The 23,418-nt window shown below is 42.1% G+C and overlaps 1 protein-coding gene across 2 annotated transcripts in view; it reads right to left on the bottom strand.

Moving 5' to 3' along the window:
• The window catches only part of LOC115090341 (ATP-binding cassette sub-family A member 9-like), a 306,577-nt gene that overhangs the window by 128,592 nt on the left and 154,567 nt on the right, over window positions 1–23,418 (bottom strand). For both annotated transcript variants that reach the window (XM_029599290.1, XM_029599291.1), the window contains exons 17-19: window positions 19,406–19,522; window positions 17,356–17,557; window positions 14,220–14,386 (exon numbers count right to left, since the gene is read on the bottom strand). In XM_029599290.1, coding sequence (XP_029455150.1) covers window positions 14,220–14,386; window positions 17,356–17,557; window positions 19,406–19,522 — 486 coding nt within the window. The remainder of the gene's footprint in view (window positions 1–14,219; window positions 14,387–17,355; window positions 17,558–19,405; window positions 19,523–23,418) is intronic.

Raw genomic sequence — 23,418 nt, 5'->3', positions numbered from 1 at the left:
AGAAGTACAGGTATAAAAATTTTAGAGGTTGATTTTTAAAGCCATTGTATGGGTAACTTTTTGAGTTCACACAGAATCAGAGTCAAAGAAAGTGAGTACAAAAAATGTGAAAACAACAACACAGGAGCACACAGCAAAAGTTTCAAACATGTGTTGAATATTCAGGACACAGCTGATAGGGTTTAGTGGACCATCATGACACCAACGCATGCATTTTCAACAGCGTTCCTAATGGGTCATACTTAATCATTGGTCCATAACAAGAGTTCACTTTTTTTTTTTTTTTAATTATTTTTACGTTGCAAATAAAAGTAGGAAAATGACTTCCCTTTTCTTAAGTGGCAGAGCGGTGCTGAATTGAACATATTGTGATCACTTGACACAATGTTGTGTTTTGATGGATGCAGCATGATGTCAGAGGCACTTTAGATTAGAGAATACAAGCCGACACCGCTGCAAACTTTTCACCCCTGCCGCAGAAGTTTCAATCAAAACACATTATGTCAGGTGATCTCAGGGTGTTCTTCAATTTGGCGCCGCTCCACCGCTTAAGAAAAGGGAAGTCATTTTCCTACTTTTATTTGCAACATAAAAATTCAAAAAAAGTGAACTCTTGTAATGGACCAGTGATTAAGTATGACCCATTAGGAACACTGTTGAAAATTGTTGCATTGATGGTCTGCAGTCTCGGAGCATCTCTCACTCCCTATCAGCCTTATCCTGAATATTCAACATTGCATAGGACGTGTTTGAAATTTTTGCTGTGCACTCCATTGTTGTAGTTTTAACTTTTTGAGTTAACTGACAAAAGCTAAATTATTTATTTATTTTATTTATTTTATTTGGAGTTTCTTATATACCGATAGCCATTTGCACATCGTATCGGTTTACATACAACTAATAACCTGTGGGCATAGCCCTTACAACGAACAGTAAAAAGAATGTGGAAAACAAATATACAAGAGATATATGTGTAATTAATTGCTCTATGCAACAATATACAAGGGATAATTAATCGCTCTATGCAACAATATACAAGGGATATATATGTATATACTAACAGGGAGTATGAAAGAGGGATTCTTAGACAACAATAGTAATATGGATAAAGGTGAACCGGTAGATATAGTATACTTGGATTTTCAGAAGGCGTTTGACAAAGTTCCTCATGAGAGGCTTCTAGGAAAAGTAAAAAGTCATGGGATAGGTGGCGATGTCCTTTCGTGGATTGCAAACTGGCTAAAAGACAGGAAACAGAGAGTAGGATTAAATGGGCAATTTTCTCAGTGGAAGGGAGTGGACAGTGGAGTACCTCAGGGTTCTGTGTTGGGACCCTTACTATTCAATATATTTATAAATGATCTGGAAAGAAATACGACGAGTGAGATAATCAAATTTGCAGATGACACAAAATTGTGCAGAGTAGTTAAATCACAAGCAGATTGTGATAAATTGCAGGAAGACCTTGTGAGACTGGAAAATTGGGCATCCAAATGGCAGATGAAATTTAATGTGGATAAGTGCAAGGTGATGCATATAGGGAAAAATAACCCATGCTATAATTACACGATGTTGGGTTTCATATTAGGTGCTACAACCCAAGAAAGAGATCTAGGTGTCATAGTGGATAACACATTGAAATTGTCGGTTCAGTGTGCTGCGGCAGTCAAAAAAGCAAACAGAATGTTGGGAATTATTAGAAAAGGAATGATGAATAAAACGGAAAATGTCATAATGCCTCTGTATCGCTCCATGGTGAGACCGCACCGTGAATACTGTGTACAATTCTGGTCGCCGCATCTCAAAAAAGATATAATTGCGATGGAGAAGGTACAGAGAAGGGCTACCAAAATGATAAGGGGAATGGAACAACTCCCCTATGAGGAAAGACTAAAGAGGTTAGGACTTTTCAGCTTGGAGAAGAGACGACTGAGGGGGGGATATGATAGAGGTGTTTAAAATCATGAGAGGTCTAGAACGGGTAGATGTGAATCAGTTATTTACTCTTTCGGATAGTAGAAGGACTAGGGGACACTCCATGAAGTTAGCATGGGGCACATTTAAAACTAATCGGAGAAAGTTCTTTTTTACTCAACGCACAATTAAACTCTGGAATTTGTTGCCAGAGAATGTGGTTCGTGCAGTTAGTATAGCTGTGTTTAAAAAAGGATTGGATAAGTTCTTGGAGGAGAAGTCCATTACCTGCTATTAAGTTCACTTAGAGAATAGCCACTGCCATTAGCAATGGTTACATGGAATAGACTTAGTTTTTGGGTACTTGCCAGGTTCTTGTGGCCTGGATTGGCCACTGTTGGAAGCGGGATGCTGGGCTTGATGGACCCTTGGTCTGACCCGGTATGGCATTTTCTTATATTTCACTTATATTTCTTATATCTTAAAGAGAATAATTATGATGAAGGTGTCATGTTACTAGCAAAACAATAATCTTAAACTATACAAGGTTATCATAATAAAGTTTAAAAACAGCAGTGTTGAGCAGAGTAAATCAGAGGTTCAAATGGTGTGTCGTGGAGAAAACAGCATAACGGAGGTAAAAGGGTGTGGGAGAGAAAAGGAGGGTGAGGGAAATACAAAGGAGGGCATACAGGGGTAGGAGCGAGGGGTGGGTCATGAGTTACAGGGAGGTGGCCAATGGGTTTAGGGAGTAGCAGAAACGCTAAGGGGGGGTGAGAGTCAGAAGCATGGGTTATCCTATCGATATCCTATTGTAGGGTCTTCTTCATTGGGAGGGGGGAGCATGTGAGTAGGCCTGTATAAACAACCAGGTTTTAGTTTTTTTTTTAATTTAGGAGTGGAGGTCTCAGTGCGTATATCAGGGGGTGGGGAGTTCCATAGGGTGGGGCCAGCAAGTGAGAATGCTCTGTTCATGGTAGAGGTAAGTTTGATAGTTTTGATAGTCGGCGTGCGGAGGGTTCCTTGTAGGGCGGGGCGGGTGGGTCTGATGGAGGTGCGCGGATGTAGGGGAGGGGTGATCCAGTTGAGGTTTTCATTATTCAGACTTTTATGTATAAGGGAGAGGGCTTTATACAATATACGTGATTGTATAGGGAGCCAGTGAAGTTCAATAAGTGTTGGTGTGATGTGGTCCCTTTTTTTGGAGTTGGTGAGGATACGTGCAGCGGCGTTTTGTAAGAGTTGTAAAGGTTTGGTATGTGTTGAAGGGAGTCCAAGGAGGAGGGCGTTACAGTAGTCTATTTTAGAAAAGATAATAGACTGTAGAACAGTGCGAAAATCAGAGAAGTGTAGTAGTGGTCTGAGTTTTTTAATCGTTTGTAGTTTGAAATAGCAGTCTCTGATGACAGCGTTGATAAAGGGTTTGAAAGAGAGTTGGTTATCAATTATGACACCAAGGTTGCGAGTGTGTGATGAGAATGATGTCGATGCGTGTGAGAGAGGGATTGCTGGAGGTGGCTGCTTGTTGGAAATGATAAGGAGCTCAGTTTTTTGGGGGTTGAGAGCAAGATGCATGTCTGTGAGGAGTTGGTTAATGGAGGAAAGGCAGGATTCCCAGTTTTGTAGGGCGGTTTGGAGGAAATCAGAAAAAGGGAAAAGAATTTGTACGTCGTCTGCATATATAAAGTGCTTGATAAGCAGATTGGTGAGAAGAGTGGTAAGGGGAAGTAAGTAAATGTTAAAGAGGGTAGAGGAGAGGGAGGAGCCTTGGGGGACACCTTGAGGGAGACTGATAGGTTCGGATTCAGTGTTATCAACTAGGACAGTGAATAGGCGGTTTTGTAGGTAGGATTGTATCCAAGAGAGAGCGTTTCCAGCAATTCCAATACTACTAAGGATGTTGAGAAGGATAGAGTGATTTACAGTGTCAAATGCTGCCGAGATGTCTAGCATAGCAATTAGATATGAGGAGCCAGAGTCAGTTCCTTTGATGAGGGTGTCAGTAAGTGAGAGTAGGAGTGTTTCAGTACTAAGATGCTTCCTGAAACCGTATTGAGTTGAGGGCAGAATGTTGTATTGTTCAAGGTGTAGAGAGAGGCATGAGTTTACGAGTCTTTCGAGGATTTTAGCTAGGAGGGGAAGGTTGGAAACAGGCCTGAAATTGGACAAGGTGGAAGGATCAAGATTAGGTTTTTTGAGTAGGGGTTTAACTACTGCCCGTTTGAGAAAAGTAGGGACTGTGCCTTGCTCCATGGAACAAATGTTCAGTATTCCCCCTCCTTCCCCAAAACAGGCATTTCAGGGGCAGGGCTACATTTTAGCCAGTAAACATATACATTAAGGTGAGATTTCAAAGGGGTTTTGCACACAAAAATTGCATATATGTGCATAAGTTGCATATACATTGGTATATGCTATTTTATAAATATTGAGGATATGTGCATATTTTTTGTTTCACGCATTTATTTTGCCAGGAGAAAAAAAAGGAAATCAAGAGGCATTCTGGGGCAAGCTTCAGAGACACACAAAATAGTTGCTATTTTGTAAAAGATAAATGCATATATATTACTGAAATTATTTGTACACTTTTATAGCTCTGTCCTGTAAAATCCAGCCTGGGCCTCAACCATTCCCCACTATGCTAAACTCTCATTGAGGAGCAGGCATGGAGGCTCCCCCCAATCCTACTCCAAGTCAGTAATCTGCCCATTCAGGCCTCTTCTAAGGAGGGAGGGCATTTTTTCCCTGAGGTTTTTTTTTGTTCAGTCATCAGGCCTTTTTCGCCATAAAGAGACCCAAGGAGTTACCCAAACTCCCTGTAGAAGGTAATCAGATGTCATCCACGCTTGCACTTCTGGTGCCTTCTAAATGTCCTAGAGAAACATCTCATTCCCCCGCCCCATTGGGAAGCAGAACAGGGGGACCTTGGGGTGAACTTAGACTCCATCAGTCGTGCTTCTTTGGAGGAAGGTGAGCTACTGTCTGTTAAGGAAGATGTCTTTGTCATCCTCCTTTTCGATAAAGTCTGGCTTGATTGATCAGGTGGTTTCTTGCCTTCACTTAGAATATTCTAAGGTAGAGAAAGTTCCTGTGTTGGATCCCATTACCAAAAGGGCAAGTAACTCCACCAAGGCTTTTCTTCTTCATTCTGAATTGGAAGAGATGGTCTTAGCTGAGTGGGAATCCCTGAAGTAAGCTCCCAGGGGGGGTTTAAAAGTCTTCAGAGGTTATATCTTCTTTTTCTGGAAGTGATCCAGCAGCTTTCTCAAATTCCTAAGGTGGATGCATTAGTGACATCAGTCACTAGATGTACCACAATGCGTGTGGAAGGGAGTACTTCACTGAAAGACCTTCAAGATAGCAATATCGAACTTCCCTTGAAATACTTGTTTACATCGTTGTCTTTGGTGCCCAAATTTCTATTTGCTCGGCTTTGGTGATTAGGGCCCTTTTGCGCTGGATTCAACAGCTCCCAGAGAGTGAGGATGTGGCATCTATGAAGTCAGCTATGGCCTTCTTGGCTGACGCTTTATATGATCTCCAGAGTTCTGTCAGATTGGCATCCTTATCTGCTGCCTCCAGGAGATTGCTGTTGCTTTGTATCTGGGCAGGGGGTTCCTGGTCTAAGTTTCGCTTGGGAAAGCTGCTTTTTAAAGGCAGATTTTTTGGAGTAGATTTCAAGCAATTGGTACATAATCTTGAGAATCCTAAGCTCCAGAGACTCCCGTAGGATAAAAGATGGTCCTTCTAGAGGCCTGGCAGGGGATGTGCTCAGTTTTGGGACTCTTGGCAGTATAGGCTTGGTAAGCAATTCTTCTTTTATTCCTTTTCAGCTCATAGTCCTTGAGGGGCAAGAATCAATCATTTAGGGGGTTTGGGAAGGCCAGACTTGAGTCCATGGGCTCCTCTGGTTTCGTCCACACCATGCAATGGGTTGCAGCAGTAACTCCCATAGGTGGTCACCTGCAACATTTTCACCAACAGTTGGCCCAAATAACCTCTGATCACTGGGTGTTGGACATGATTTGTTTCATCTATACCCTGGAGCTATTAGTTCCCATTTCTGATGCCTTTATGGTGTCTCCCTGCCCATCCACAGCCAAACAGCAATCAGTCATTGAGACCCTGGTGAGGCTTCAACTTTTAGGGACAATTGCCCCAGGTCCAACCACAGAGTGAGATCTTGGCTGGTGCTCCATTTACTTTGTGGTACTGAAGAAAGACAGTTTCTTTTGGCCCATCCTGGATCTAAAGGGGGTGAACTGCAGCTTACAAGTCTTGCATTTCTGCATGGAGACTCTACACTGTTCTCATGGTGGTATGGCAGGGAGAATATCTGTGTTCCCTGGTATGTCAAAGGCATACCTTCATATTCCCATCAGGCAGGCAGATCAGCGGTATCTGTGTTTTTTCATCCTGCTGGAACATTTTCAGATCCAGGCAGTCTCTTTCAGTTTGGCGATGGCACCACGGGTCATCATAGCGGCCTTACTGAGGAGAGAAGGAATTTTGATCCATTCGTACCTGGATGACTGGTTGATCAGAGTGAAGTCATTCCAGGAGGCCATTCAGGTATCCAATTGAGTGGTTCAGGTCTTAGGAGGCTTGGGCTGGGTGATCAATTTTGCAAAAAGCAAACTTCATCCCACTCAGTCTCTGGAATATCTTAGAGCATGCTTCAACACATTCTTAGGCCAGGTCTTTCTTACAGAGGAGAGAGTGAAGAAATTGAACCGACAGGTATGGAGATTGATCTCCCTGCATTCTCCAAGGGCATGGCATTATCTTCAACTTCTCAATTTCATGACTGCCGCTCTGGATCTTGTCCCATTGGCCACAGCGCATATGAGGCCCCTTCAGTTTTCCCTTCTGTCTTGTTGGTCTCCTCTGAAGCAGGATTATGAGATCAGACTTCCTTTACTTGGGGTTGCCAACTGACTCCAGATTTTCAGGACAGGTTGATCCAGTCCTGATTCTACCCCATTGCATGCAGGGACTTGTAGTTTTAACCTACATAGGCAGTCCTTAAGAAAAGCAAAACTACAAGTTCCTGCATGTAGCAGGGTAAAGCTAGGGCTGGATCAATTTGTCCTGAAAATCTGGAGCCAGGTGGCAACCCTACCTTTACCGCCTTTGGTGAGGGATGCCCTTCATTGGTGGATGGTGATCCTAAGGGAGGTCAGTCTGGTGTTTCCTTCTTGGATCTTGGTCATGATGAATGCAGATCTGATCATTTGGGGGGCTTATTGCCTAGACCAGGTGGCTCAGGGATGTTGGTCCCAGGAGAAGGGGTTCCAGTCGATCAGCAGGTTAGAGACCAGGGCAATCCGATTGGCTGTGTGTTATTTTCTCCCCATTCTATGAGGCAAAGCAGTTAAGAGTTTTCTCTGACAATGCAACACATTAGCATATGTAAACACACAGGGAGGTATTAGGAGTCAGTGTGTCTCAGAGGAAATGGATCTGCTCTTTCCATGGGTTGAGGAGAATCTTCAGCTGTTGATGGCAGCCCACATTGCAGGTCAGGACAATGTGCAGATGGATTTCTTCAGCAGAAATCTTCTAGATCCAGAGGAGTGTGAGCTCACCCATTAAGCCTTTCAATTTATAGTTGCCCAGTGGGGTCTTCCCCCATGGATCTAATGGTGACTCACAGGAACACCAAGGTCCATCAGTTTCTCAGCCGTCGAAAGGAGTCTGGTGACAGAGCATTGATGTCTTGGTTCAAACCTTGGCTTTCATGGCAACTTTGTACATCTTTCTCCCATGGCCCCTCATCAGCAGAGTTCTCCACAGGGTACAGCTGGAAAGCAATTGAGTCATCCTAGTAGCTCCAGACTTACCTCGAAGACCCTAGTACATGGATCTGATGAGGCTACAGACTGAATGCTCTCTGACTCTACTGCTTGCTCCAGGTCTCTTGAAACAGTCTGATTGTCATGGAGGATCCAGCTCCATTTTATCTTATAGCCTAGCTCTTGAGAGGAAACATTTGCTGAAGAACGGCTACTCCTCTTTGGTGATTTCAACACTATTGAAGGCTCGTAAGACTTTCACCACTCTGGCCTATATCCAGGTTTGGCTTTTCTTTGAGCTTTTTGTGAGGATTGGTTGGTGTTTCCTTGATACTCCGATATTCTATGTATTCTTACCTTTCTGCAGAGGAGCTTAGAAAAGGGCTTGGTTCTGCATTCTTTGAAGGTTCAGGTGCTAGCCTTGTTTTGTAATCAAGGTAGACTCATGGGAGTCTTGGTGACAGACCAACCAGATGGGTCTATATTCCTTTGGAGAATCAAGAAGTCATGTCCTCCTTTTAGGTTTTTGGTTCCCCAGTGGGATCTCAATTTCGTACTGAAGCCTTGGTGTCATACTCTTTGAGCCACTGAGGCATATGAACCTTAAAGATCTTTCCATGAAGATTATTTTTATCATAGTGATCTGCTCTACTCAGAAATTCCATTTCCTCAGATAGCTACTTTCCATCCAGTATCTTCATTCTTTTCAAAGGTGGTTTCTGCATTTCATATCAACCAGATGGTGTCTCTTCCAGCTTTCTCGCTTGAGGAGTGTAAGAGCACATATAGATCCTAGAGATGTTTGGATGCCCACAGAGTCCTTGCGCAGTATTTAAAAGCAACCTAATGCATTTCATAACATGGACAGACTACTCATCTTATTTGCGGAGCTGCATAAGGATGAAGCGGCTTCTAAAGTTTCATTGGTTTGCTGGATCAAGGACGTGATCATATCAGTCTTTGTGCTCAGTAGTAGGAAACCCCCTGAGCTGGTTCTCTGAGGGCGCAATCAGCTTTATGGTGGCACTTGCAGATATTTGTAGGGCAGCAACCTGATCATCCTTGTATACCTTTGGGAAGCACTACAGACTGGATGCCTTGGCTAAAGAGGGCACGGTCTATGGAGCTGGAGTTCTCAGTGGCTCTAACTTCTTCCCTCCTTGAGTAATGGGGTTTTGATGTATCCCACCTGTATGCATTAGACTGATGTAGCAGGACAAAGGGGAAGGAGAAATTTTCTTACCTGTTAATTTTCTTTCCTTTAGTCCTGCTACACCAGTTCAGTTTGCGTCGGAGAGTCGATCTGTTATCTGTATATATTTCAGTCTCGCTATGGATAGTTGTTGTCTCCCTTCTGTCCTTTCCTTTCTTGCGGTTCTTTCTTTTATGCAGTATCCATGACAGTGGCAGAGACTGGTGAGGATTTTCTTCTCAATTTGTTTTCTGTATGTTTGGTAGTTTTATTTCCAAAGTTCAGATGCCGCTAGTGTGTTTCAGGGCTTGGTCAGTTGGATACTGGATTTCCAGAGAGCTGCAGCACCTGTAAGAACTGTTTATGATATCACACCGGGGAAAACATTGTTCCATGCCTCCATCTGCTGGTAGGAGGAGACAACTCACCTGTTCTGACTGGACTGGTGTGGTAGGACTAATAGAAAGAAAATAAACAGGTAAGAGCATTTCTCCTTACTTCTTTTCTTCATTTTCATCCTTTAGCCATTAGGGATCCTCTTGTGTTTATCCCAATGCTCTTCTTAATTCTATTAGTGTTCTTGTCTTCACTTCTTCTTCTGGGAGGGCATGGCCCTGAGAGCATCAGGACGTACATGAGAGACCCTGTGCTTCCCCAGAAAGTTAGTTATAACATGGCTTTTCCAATAAGCCTTTGTATAATTTTATTGTATGCATTGTTGTACTTTGATGTTTGTTATATTGTTACAGGTGTATTTTCAAAGGAGTTATGCATGTAAATGTAACATACTATCATAGCAATTTTCAAAAGCCATTTACCCACAATAATTAAAGGTAAAATCTATTCACAATTCAATAGCATATATGTAGCAATTTTCAAAAGTCCGCTTTTATGGGTAAAGTGTATTTATATGTGTAAAACCCAGTTTTGTGCATGTAAATGCTTTTTAAAATTAGAACTTTTGTATATATATATATTTGATAATCACTGCCTTGTAGCGGATTGGGAACAGACAGCTTATAAATTTGAAAATAAAATAAAATAATATGGTGCCAGGGAGGAAATAATGTGCAGTATTTAAAAAAAACAAAAAAAACCCACGTTATTGCTGCATTAAGGCATTTACCATCCAGTAAATATCCAACACAGCTTAATAAATGAATCCCCCCCCCCCCCCCTTAGCTTGCAAGCCTTCTGGGGACATGGAAATACCTCCTGTTTTTCAATGTAACATCCTGAGCTTTGGTTTGGAAAGGCAAGTCATTAAATTTTTTAAAAAGCATGCGTAGAGTTGAAAATGCAAGTTAAACACCAACCTAAACACACCCCCAGGACCACCTCCTCTTAATGTGGCTAAACATATTTTGTGGAACAATGTAGAGATTTTTCAGCCAAGTTGATGGAAAGCAATTTTTAGATATAAGAACATAAGAAAATGCCATTCTGGGTCAGACCAAGGGTCCATCAAGCCCAGCATCCTGTTTCCAACAGAGGCCAAACCAGGCCACAAGAACCTGGCAATTACCCAAAAACTAAGTCCATTCCATGTGGGTAAAACATAAATATTAATGTAAAGAGATCTTTTCTACCCCCTAGGCCTCCACTAGCCAGTTGTCCTTAGCACAACCATGGGTTACGATTTAGGAAGGAGGAAGGGTAGACCATCCTTGACAAGCACCTCCAGTGAGGCTGCTTGAATTAGTCAGCCAGCCTGTCCAAATGCAGGGAGAGCAGAGAAGAGGTCTGGCAGATTTTAAGGAAGGGTGAGAATATTAGCGGTGCTCCCAAAGGCCTGCTATGAGGGAGATGAGAGGCAGACTCCTGACCCAGTGTCCCAACTGTCTTGGCAGGTTTATCTCAGGAGTTGGAGAAGATTTTTTGGAGAATCGGATTTAGGTGAAGAAGTTTTATTTTATATGGATCCTGGTCCTGCTTCCGGCAGGATGTTCCCCTTGCCTGGAGGAGATCAGGTAAAACAGCTGTGTTTCCCTGCCTGCCCTACAAGAAAGGACAGCAGTGCCTTACCAAAAGAAAAGGGTGTTACAGTTTTGAGAACATTTTTTTCCTATTTGGTTGGGAGGACCTTTTTTTTTGTGCCACCATTCCTACCCGTGAGATGGAGAAAAAGATTTTCATTTTTGCCGTTGCTGTCATTTTGGGGACTTTCTAACCCATAGGTCAGGTTAGCACCAGAGAAAGAGACAGGAGATGCCATTCCCCACTAGGAGCCCACCTTCTATCACTAAGAGTGTTGAACCATGTTGATGGGCACCAATTCAGAGGAGCAGGACTGAGACAAGTACTACATTTGGAATTTTTTTTTTAAATTTATACTTTATTAAGATTTTAAACAATTACACATTGTAAAAATCAAAAGAACAATTTTTGTATGCAAGGACAAAGAAAAAAGAAAAATCATAAGCTTACATTATTTATTGCAACAAAATTTCTAGTCCACATCAAGGGAGGATACTTAAAGGAAAAGAAAAACTATGGAAATCTGTAAACAAAAGTTTACTATGGAGATACTTTTTACTTAGCAGACTATATCTCAATCTCTTTATCTTCCAGAAAGGATTCCAGGTGGGTAGGGTCTTGGAAAATAAATGTATTCTTATGAAACACAACCACACATTTACAGGGAAATTTTAAGAAGAACGTAGCTCCCAGAGATATAACTCTGGGCCTCAACATCAAAAATAGTTTTCTTCTTAATTGCATGTTACGTGACACATCAGGGAATATCTGGACCCTTTGTCCGCAGAATAGGAAATCCTTATTCTTGAAATACTTTTGCATTATTAAACTTTTATCATTGTCTCTACACAAAGTGACCAACAAATAGGATTCGAGAAAGGAAGTTAAGTTAGGGAATTGCTGCTGGACCAGGTCCATTCCTTCCCCTTCCACCTGATTCCTTAATCTAGAATTCATAACATAGTAAATTTTCAATATACTTTTCTGATCTATAGTTGAAATTGAGAACACTTCTAATAGGTATTTTTTTTAATAGCTCACTGGCAGATAGGAGTCTGGTGATAGGAAAATTCAAAATTCTTAGATTCCTAGCTCTTTGCTCATTCTCCAAATTCTCCATCTGTCTGTGAGTCACCAAACTATCCTTAATATGAGAGTTGTTAACAGCCTGCAAGGTCGAAACTTGTGCTATTGTTGTTTTACCCAGCTCTTCTAATTGTTTTAAACGACCATCATATTTTTCTAAGGCATTTTTAAATTCCAAAGAAGTTTTGTTATTCTGATTTATAGCATTTGATACCACTTTCTGAAGTTCCGTTATTGCCCGCCATACATTACCCAATGTTATATTTTGAGAGTCTATGGGCTCTGGAACAGAAGCCTGCAATCCAGGGCTCACCATATTCTCAGATACTTCTTCCTCTCCACCTTGTAGAGGGTGGGTAGACTCAGAGGTGGTTGAAGTATTCTCAACCACGTGTACAATACTTGGGGGTGCTCGGCCGGGAACATCCATTAAAGATTGAGATTGCTGCACTTGGCTGGGACTGTCAGAGGCGCCAGAGGAAAAAGAAATATCAGGCATTGAATTACGAGCAGATTGATTCACTCGTCTCATCACATGTGCATCTATAGGACCCCTTATCACCTGGTGAAGAAGTCCAAAGTTTAGTCTTTCTTTTCCTACCCATATAGATAATAAAAGGGCAGCAAATAAAAAATTCTTACCAAGGGGCGCGTGGCTTCGGCTGCACGCCGGCGGCTGCGCGCCGCACCTGTCCCGAATTTATCCAGGGTTCTGGCTCCCCTGGATGATGTCACTAGAGGGACGTGGCTACGGAGTGCACTCGCTGTTACCAGCTTGTAGATGTAAAAACAAGCACCTTAGGCTTCATCCCTTTAGCCTCTCCTCTCAACGGAGAGGTTTCTCCACACGAAAGTCCTCCGGTTTAGGCGCTGCACCTGTCCCGAATTTATCCGGCGTTCCGGCTCCACTGGATGACGTCATTAGAGGGGCGTGGCTATGGGGTGCACTCGCTGTTACCAGCTTGTAGATGTAAAAACAAGCGCCTTAGGCTTCGTCCGTTTAGCTTCTCCTCTACTCTCAACGGAGAGGTTTCTCCGCACGAAAGTCCTCCAGTTTAGGCACTGCACCTGTCCCAAATTTATCCAGCGTTCCGACCCCTGGATGATGTCACTAGAGGGGCATGGCTACGGGGTGCACTCGCTGTTACCAGCTTGTAAATGTAAAACAAGCTCCTTAGGCTTCGTCCCTTTAGCCTCTCCTCACTTCTCAACGGAGAGGTTTCTCCGCATGAAAGTCCTCCGCTACATTTGGAATTTTGAGAAGGTGAACTACAGAATTATTGCTGATCAGTCTGGGTATATTTTTGGTTGCCGTAAATTTTTGTTTGAACACTCCCTCAAGAGTCTAGCATCTTTTTGTGAATACAAGGTGGCCTTAATGCAAGGCCATCCCAAGTGCGAGTACATCTGTGAGAGGAGGAACAATTGATCTACCCCCCTATTTGTCCTGCACCTTGCAGGATTCTTCTCTCCGCTGCTGGAAAGAACCCTGGCACGTGATGCCTGTGAATAGAGGGAAAGAGAGAGAAAGAGGGGAAAAAAAGCAGTTTGTGGCCCTGGGAAACTATGTACTCCTCTATTCAGTATTCCTTCCAAACAGGGGATTACAGATATTTTGAGAGCAATTTTCAAAGCCATTTCTGCAGGTAAAAAACTCCAACATTTTACCAGTGGAAATGAGGGCTTTGAAAATGGGCCATCTTGAATGTGGGCAAAATTATCCACATTGCTCTACAATGTGAGTAATTTTGCCCACATTGATCAGAGGTGTATCCATAGGGGGTTTATGCAACAGTGCATGATGTTTCAGACAAAAATATTACTGACAGAAAAAGCAGCAGAAATTCTTATGGGTAATTCTTCCTTGGGCAATAATTAAAGCAAAACTACCCAGGTAGTTTTACTTTGACTAAATCCCATGAGTAAAAAATACCTATGGGGATTGCACCAATGTGGACAATTTGGGTATCATCCTCATTTTACCATACTTTGCTATCACCCTGATACATTAGCTTATTTATCTGTATAAGAAATGCTTACAAACCCTGCTGAAAATGTAAACTTGTTGGAAAAGTATGTTGAAAAGAAACAATAATGATAATGATGGTTAGTAGGTAAAAAGTCAATATTAGCTGTAAATCATTATCCCTGAATATATCCTCATACTTTTTAAAAAGATTATGATGTTGTGACTGTCTCTAGTGGCAGAAAACATAGATTAAAATCAAAGCCCTTTTGCAGGTTACTTTTCTCACCTGTATCATTGTGGACCAACAGGCTTGTGTAATGCTTGTAAGGATTTTCACCAGGACGAAGAAAATACAGGGAAGGTGTAAGCTCCCAATTGAACATGAGGTGCATGGTGTTTAAAATGGAAGTATTCAAAACCATCGGTATTATAAAGATGACCAGCAGTAAGGCTCTGAATGGTAGAACAGATTGCATATGAGTGCAAACAGAAAGCATCTGGACTTTATTGCTTTTTATCTGATTATGGTGTTGCATATGGAACATGATGGAGGTAGCAAGAGCAATTTTTTTTTTAATGTTGATGCAATGCATAAGTACTTGTAAAGTGTGCTGCCTATTAAAGAGGGATCCCCATGCTTCTCCAATAGTTCATTCTTAAAACTTGGAGACAGTGAGCATTATAATCAGCAGTTGACTGTGAGGGAGAATAGACCGTTGTTTGGAGGCCCTTGTTTAAATTTGGAGGCATGGTCAGAGCTGCACAGATTTCATTGCAACATGACTGAACCTCACAATGCGATTGGATTTAGCAAGTAAGACAATACAAATACATGGTGTCTAAATCTGATAACTGTAAGAAAGATGCATACAAGAAACCACGTTGAAAATTTACAAATTCTACCAACCTGCATCTATATTATTTGGAAGAGCACAAGAGGGGTGCAAACATTCATTATCCTCTGCAAGAAATGCCTTCCAGTTAAACCTTTTTTTTTTTTTTTTGTATTCCCATGAACTATCTGACAGGATCAGCATAAATTAAAAACATGCAAAATGTATGCTATCTGTGTATTTTTCTCAGGTAAATCACAAACAAATACTTTTAGAAAAGAAAAAATATCATCAGAATGCTTTAAAAAGTTTCCAACCAATTTAATCAGGCATAAGTTTGAAGATCTAATCATCAGAAGTCTAATTCGGTCACCAACAGATAATTATTCTTTGAATATACAATTGTTTGTGGAACAGACACAGGATTCAGAATGCTGTTGAGTCACTATTGCTCTGGTTACTCAAAATGCTTGGCTAACAGCCATTGAGTAACCATAATCATGCCAGGATGGAGATAGACACAGAGAGGTCAATAATTGTTCGCACAGGGCAGCAAAAATCCTAACTCTGATCAGCGCTAGCCGGGTAAAGTTCTCCGGGTAACTTTGGTTGGCAAAAAAGCAGTCCTGAAGTTAGCCGGAGAACTGCTTCCCTGCCACACATGTGGCTGTGCGCTCCCTCCCAATCTCCCGAAAAAAATAGTATATAGTGTGCGAGCAGCCCCACTCCCTCCCTCCAATAAAATAGCAAAATGCCTGAGAGGAGCCCCTGGGTCCTTTCGCTGCGAGCTCAGTCAGAGGACCAATCAGGAAGCCAGTGAAGTGAAGAAATGCACACTAATTGCTGGCCCAGCTCTCTGCCATACTAGCATTTAATACTGAAGCCAGCAAGAGGACAGAAACTCTCCTTCTTCTGCTGACTTAAATATATGCTTTTGGGGGTTAGGGAGTGTGGGATGGGGGGATCAGAAAAGAAATGGAATCGAGGGAAGGGTCGTGGCTACTCGCAGGCATCTTACTATTTAATTGACGGCATTGGGTGAGAGTGGGAGGGATCGGGAGGGATTGGGGCTACTCTCGGGCTTCTTACTATATTATTGGGGGCATCAGGAGGGATCAGGGCTACTCTCTGGCTTCTTACTATATTATTGGGGGCATCAGGAGGGATCAGGGCTACTCTCTGGCTTCTTACTATATTATTGGGGGCATCAGGAGGGATCAGGGCTACTCTCTGGCTTCTTACTATATTATTGGGGGCATCAGGAGGGACCAGGGCTACTCTCTGGCTTCTTACTATATTATTGGGGGCATCAGGAGGGACCAGGGCTACTCTCTGGCTTCTTACTATATTATTGGGGGCATCAGGAGGGATCAGGGCTACTCTCTGGCTTCTTACTATATTATTGGGGGCATCAGGAGGGATCAGGGCTACTCTCTGGCTTCTTACTATATTATTGGGGGCATCAGGAGGGATCAGGGATATTCTCGGGCTTCTTACTATATTATTGGGGGCATCAGGAGGGATCAGGGATATTCTCGGGCTTCTTACTATATTATTGGGGGCATCAGGAGGGATCAGGGCTACTCTCTGGCTTCTTACTATATTATTGGGGGCATCAGGAGGGATCAGGGCTACTCTGTGGCTTCTTACTATATTATTGGGGGCATCAGGAGGGATCAGGGATATTCTCGGGCTTCTTACTATATTATTGGGGGCATCAGGAGGGATCAGGGCTACTCTCTGGCTTCTTACTATATTATTGGGGGCATCAGGAGGGATCAGGGATATTCTCGGGCTTCTTACTATATTATTGGGGGCATCAGGAGGGATCAGGGCTACTCTCTGGCTTCTTACTATATTATTGGGGGCATCAGGAGGGATCAGGGCTACTCTCGGGCTTCTTACTATATTATTGGGGGCATCAGGAGGGATCAGGGATATTCTCGGGCTTCTTACTATATTATTGGGGGCATCAGGAGGGATCAGGGATATTCTCGGGCTTCTTACTATATTATTGGGGGCATCAGGAGGGATCAGGGCTACTCTCTGGCTTCTTACTATATTATTGGGGGCATCAGGAGGGATCAGGGCTACTCTCGGGCTTCTTACTATATTATTGGGGGCATCAGGAGGGATCAGGGCTACTCTCTGGCTTCTTACTATATTATTGGTGGCATCAGGAGGGAGCAAGAGGGATTGGGGTTGCTTGCAGGTTACATTAAAAACCGCTATTCAGTAAGCTGCCTAAGGGCTAAGTTATCTGAATAACTTTATCTGGGGATCTTTAGACTTGAATATTCAGTCACAGATTCATCCCACTGAATATTTGGCATAAGTTATCTGGGTAATTTTATCCTTTGCTGATAGCCAGCTTATTGAATATTGACCTCAGGGTGTACATAAACCCAGCAGCCAGGAGGCACCTGGCCCCAAAATACCTAAAAATCCCAATCCAAATACTCTACTCTTTTTGCTAACTTTCAAACTTTTTATGAGAAGAGGTTTCCTATTCATTCTTGCAGTCCATTTCATCTCTCTGTTCTCACAGTGACTTCTTTATCCCATCTATAAAATTTAGAAATGACTCACATGGATCGAAAGGTTTTGCTTTCATGTTTCAAATTAAGGAAGCGGACTCTTGCAATGGCACAAACTTGCTGTCTCCAGAGAGCTGTGCCTCTGATGGTCACTTTTCCTATTTCAGAAAGTGACAGGAGACTCTGTTCCATTTCACTGAGAGCGCAGTCATCTCTTTCCTCATCTGCTTGCTCTGGGCGGAAGACACCATAGTCTGCAGGAATATTTTCAAGGGATACTGAAGTATTTGCTAGACAACAATGGACAGAACATGCAGGATGGCGTATAGTGTCCTAACATCAAAGCAGAAAAGACATTTCCAAAGTTTCTGGAGAGATATTGTATCATTCTGTACAGTGACAAATGCATCATAATTTGGCCCTACTTGGAGTCTATCATTGAGCAAAAGCATTATATTTTATCATTACATATGATACAAGTTACAGTTCAATTTAAATAAGCTGGCAACCTTAGTTACAAAACAAAATGCATACCTCCAATGTTTTATATTTATTTTGGCCTGGCAGTTTCCCATAGGCTGATGTAATATCGGCGTGGGGATTGCGCACCAATATATCTCTCTGGGGCACCCGATTTAATATTTAAATCGACAGCCACAATAAAAGGAGGTGGTAGGGGAATTTGTGCACGCCTAGTGCCTCCTCGGCAGCGGGCACTCAGGAGAGGTGGCTGTCAGCGGATTAGGAAAACGGACGCTCAGTTTTACAAGCGTCCCTTTTCCTAACCTGACCACCGACATACTTGAAAAAAAAATGTTTTTTTTTAAAGATTCTCATCCTTTTTGTTCCTCCGACTTAATATTGCCATGATATTAAGTCAGAGGAAGAACAGAAAAGCAGTAACTTCTTTATCCCATCCCCTTATAGCATAAGGGATTGTGGAACTGCACCCAAAACACGCATCCAACCACAGATTAACCAGTGCACTCGGCTGCGCGCACTGTATTGCATCGCCCTGAAAATGGGAGAAAAGCCTTCGTATATAACGGAAATGGACCCTTGCTGCTGTGATGTAGTTGACGCAGCCTATGGGCTGAATCCCTTAGGCCCACATCCATAGCTAGCAGAGGTTCTCTGGAGGGAGACTGGTCTAAGACTTCACCTTAACCAGGCCCTTTCCCCACAGATTAAACTCTTGGATTCCAGGAGCTGGCAGGACTTAGGCGACGGTCTCTCAGAGAGTGGCAACAAAGAAGGTCCAGGGCCAGGCAAGGGTCAGAGGCAGACGGCATGCAAGGATAGTCAATGTCCAGATGAAGGGTCAGTGGCGGGTGGCAGGCAAGAGTAGTCAGTGTCCAGGCAAGGGTCATATCCAGGAATCCATCTGTAAGGAGGCAGGGATGAAGCAAGAGGGACTGACACAGCAGGGCAGGCTGGGAGGGCAAGGCAAGAAGGGATATGATGAGGCTGGACAGGATGAGGCAGGGCTGGGTTGGACGAGATAGGCTTGAGAAGCAAGGCAAGGCTGGGCTGGACGAGGCAGGTTAGAGAGACGAGCAGGAACAAGCAACTCACACTACACAGTAGTGTAGGTGGACCTATTGCTGAGGCATTGTTCATTGTGCAGCTGGTGTTTAAATACCCAGCCATGTGAAGTCATCATTAGGTGCCAGCTAGAGAGTTTCCCGCCGTGGGACCTTGAAGAATAGGTGTGCATGCCCTATGGAAGACACAGAGGCTGCATGGTGGCAGCGTTCCAAACGCTGAGAGGAGGAAGGTGGTGGTGGTGGTGCCGACTCCTGGGAGTGAGTGGCAAAATGTAACATCTTAAATCAGGCCTTTAGATTGTAGGAAACACCTACGGCACCTGAATGTAATCTGTTTTGAAGTGCCAAAAGGTGGAATATATATCAAATACAAATAAATAAACAAATAAATAACCAAAGAGTAGAAATGGTTTTTGGAGCAACTTGAACTGTTAGGAATAATTCTTTCAAATATCAGTTGCAAACCATAAATTAGTCAAACTACTGACAGAGAAATTTGGCTGTTTCATTACGTAGAGAATGGCATTCATCGTTTTTTCCCTTTTTCATCGTTACCTTCTTGATCAATTTCTGCCTCTCCTTCTAACTTCAAGAATACATGGTCTAAGGTTCCCATGGAGACTCCGTAATGAATGATTTCCTGACCCAAACTGTCCAAAGCACAAAAGAGATCTGCGAAGAAAGAAGAGAAGTCAATAGGGATGTGTGCCCAAAAACCTTTTGTTTCATTCGTTTTCAGTTTAAATGAAAATTTCACGTATTTGTTCCAAAATATCCATTCATGCTATTTGTTTTTGAAAGTTTTAAAAACCAGTAAGTAATTTATACTTGCCTGCATAAAATCAAAATGCTAAAGACCATTGGAATGAAAAAGTCAATAAAATGTGTTGTGATATTGTCTGCTCATCTATGTAGAATGACAGAGAACCAATGAGGAAGACAAAACTGAACTTTGATAAGAAGTAATATCCTAAAAGCTAGCAGCTGGGATATATCCTTGGCATTGTGGACAGAAATAACTAGGCAGACTGGATAGGCCAATTTGTCTTTTTTTTCTGCCGTCATATACTCTATGTTGAAACTCTTGTATCCTCAGGGACAGTTAATGCAAAGCAGAAAATTTTCCGCATTCCCTCTCCAAGTTAATTTCCTTTCCAAAATGTCTAAATCTTCAAGAAAAAATTATCCTTAGTGGATTTCCCTTGGCAGGCAGCTACAACTAGGTCAGGGCTTGAGCTGTTAAAAAGGAAGATATTATACAGGTTAAACTCTCTTTCAGGGAAATGGACGTCCTTTAGTAGAAAAGCAGCCTTCTTGCAGCTGTTGAATTCAGTTGTTTAAACTTATTTGAAAGCTCTTCATATTTAGTCACTAAAATTCAGAGGAAATTGTTTTAAAGAACGAATGTGCTTCTTATGGAAATAAAATTATTGTGTTCCTCACTTGGAAGGTGAGTTTCAACAGTCTTGTATGAAATGTCTCCTACTAATGTCTCAATTTCTCTTTCTGTTGATGAACAAACTAAACAGGGGGACCTGTTTCTCAAAGGCACCTAAAACATTTTCATGGGTGACTGCAGCCTGCCAAGGCGTGGATTATACATTCTTAAAGCATGGGGATTTTCTTGCCCCACTTTGGTGATGGATAAGTGGAGAAGGACTGACTGTTGTAGGAATACTTGCAGAGATCTGAGTGGGTTCACTTTAATTATAAGTGAAAAATAACTGAAGTCATAAGGCAGAGACGGGATCCAGGCTAAATTATGCTGATAGGCCATAAAATGTTCAGCAAAGTGTAAACAATGTATCTTTCTTGTTAGCACCGAGGCAACAAGATGTCTTTGGTCTCTGTGACATATTCATCTTAGTCCAGTGGTGGCAAACTCCTGTCTTCGAGAACCACAAACAGGCCAGGTTTTCAGGACATCCACATTGAATATGCATGAGATAGACAAATCTTTCTCAAGCTTATTCATTGTAGATATCCTGAAAACCTGGCCTGTTTGTGGCACTCGAGAACTGGAGATTGTCACCCCTGACTTAGTCCCTGAGAAGGTTCTAAGCCCAGAATTGTTTGTTCGTGTATGTTCCATAAGCACATTTGCTATAGCTTTCATCATACAAGATTTGTCATTTTGTAGCAGATGCATATATTACTGAGATACAACATGGAGGAATACTCTGTTATCTTGATTCTTAGGAAGCTCGATAAAAGCTAAGCAGATGAAGAGCTATTTAGGATATGTAGTCACTATCTTAGCAGACCAGACAAGATGGACTCAAACAAGGGGATGTGAGCATGGAGGAAGTGAATGAAAGAAGGTGATGATGGTGAGAAGATCAATAAAGGACACTTGTATTACATGGAACAATTAGTGAGGGTCAATGTTCTTGTATCCTTATCTATGCAAGAATGCTGGATCTCAGCTAGACCAGTGTACAATACATAAATATATTCTTAACACAGCAGAGTAACTAATGGTGTTGCTTGCCTGCTAGGAATAGTTTGGAACATGATATTGGTCACAAGGAATTGAGGAACTGTTACATATCTTCATACATATATCTATATTTATCTTGTGTGTTTGTCGATATAATCGGGTCACTAATAGATAGTTGTTCCTTAAGTGTGTATGTTTAATTAAATTGCAGAGATAATCAGATAAGGTGCTACTCCCTACTTAGCTGCAAAGAGATATTACAGAATAGAACCTAAGGTGATGCTAATGACAGGAAGAGTTCTACAAAGAAGCAGAAAAAAGATAAATGAGCTAGATCTATTACTATAAATATGGCCTGGTGGAACAGTCAGAGCTGCAGCAACATGGGGACTCTGTGTATCCATTCCTTGTAGCTGCTACTCCTCCCCTTCCTTATATGCTTCCTGTATAGAAAGGAAGTACACATTAATGAGTAGGAAAAGCAACTGCAAAGACCATAACTATATACTCACTCTGCCCCTGTATTGCTGGTCTGATGCTGCTGTCACTGTAATGGGGTAAAACCAGAACTAGATCTGTTTGGTGGACCTGGTGATAACCCTATCATGAACTAGAAGCAGTGCTCCCAGACTTGAATTTGAAGCCAGCTATGGGAGAAACCACATAATTATCTTGTTGCCCAATAATTTACAATCTGCCACACAATCAATAAACTTGAAGCTCCCACATGCTAATTTAATCATCTGAAGGAAGCTAAAGTGCCTAGAGGGTTGATTGAACAGCCTTCTGTCTCAGTCCCTTGCAACTAATCTCTTTCCTTCATACTCCAGCCCCTCCTTCCTGGGCAACTTGCAAGGAACAAGAAGAGATGGGTGAAGCTGAGGCTAGGTTAGATAAGTGTCAAGCCACTCTGCTCCCTAACTTTGCCCTTCCCCTCCTGTCTTGAAAGGAACAGGAGGGGAAAGGTGAGGATGGAGAGGATAGAGCAAGCAGTCAGTGTTTGATCCCTCAAAAATCTCGTAAGTCAAAACAAAGATGACTTTGGTATAATTTCTGGACAGTTATTATATCCCTTTAGAAGAATTTCATCTTTATACAAAGATTCTTGCACCTTCATAAGACACCAACCATTCACCAGTTGACAAAGACCTGGATGTATTTTTGGAAGCCTGCAGCTGATCCTGTCTCACAGCTGGCAGGGATGGCATTAATTTCAAACAACAGAACAACAAACTGCTAATGTTAATTACAGCTTCAGTACATATAAGCTCATATATTCAGAAAGATGACAAGGGCTTTATCAAGAAAATACCAAGAGGATTGTTGCACTGTCTTTCAATCCAAAACAAAATTGACATTTCACAGTTAAAAGTTTGTAATTTGTGAGGTTGAAATTCAAAAAGGTTTGTTTGGGTAACGTTTTGAGTTATCCAGATATATCACAAATTTTACATTTTCTGCCCCATTGAACAGATACATGTTACCCGAGTAAGCCATTATAGATCTTTGCTAATTTTATATAATCATGATCCCAGAAATTATTCTCTGGTTCATTCTGATATCATATCATAGAATTATGTCCAGTTGCTTAGATTCTGAGCTTCCATTGAAACTATCGTTGGTTGGAGAAGAGAAGGCCATAGAGCACAGGGAGGCTGTAGTTTAAATAATCTTATTACTCCTCAGAGGCAAAACTGCCAGATTAAGTCTATAGTTTCTACTTTCATCTGACGTTATTCAGTATTTGTTCAGTTAAAGAGAAACTTTCTACAGTGTTTGCTATGTTAAAAGACGATAATATCGATATTTTCTGTTTAACTGAGCCTAGGCTACAGGTGTCAGAGGAATTTTTACTGGCATAGTGTTGCCCTTCATTTTACTCTTATTTTCATCAAGTCTGTGTAGGGAGATGTGGTGAGGGAGTGGTTATCATCTTTACGATTACTATTCCAGCCTCTAAGTGCCCTGCTGAGATAATTGAAGGCATAGAAAAGCCTGGGAAAACAAACAGACCAGCTACTGTCCCCCTGATGTAGCGAGAGCATCATTCCTGGCCCCTGAATAGTAATATTTATATGACCATCTCTGATGTGGAAATAAAGCCAGTTTGTTGGTGGGATTACCATAA

The sequence above is a fragment of the Rhinatrema bivittatum genome, chromosome 4 (assembly GCF_901001135.1).
Source record: "Rhinatrema bivittatum chromosome 4, aRhiBiv1.1, whole genome shotgun sequence".
Classification (NCBI taxonomy): domain Eukaryota; kingdom Metazoa; phylum Chordata; class Amphibia; order Gymnophiona; family Rhinatrematidae; genus Rhinatrema; species Rhinatrema bivittatum.
Note: the sequence above shows the minus strand (reverse complement) of the source record. Positions and strands in the feature narration are given on the sequence as shown.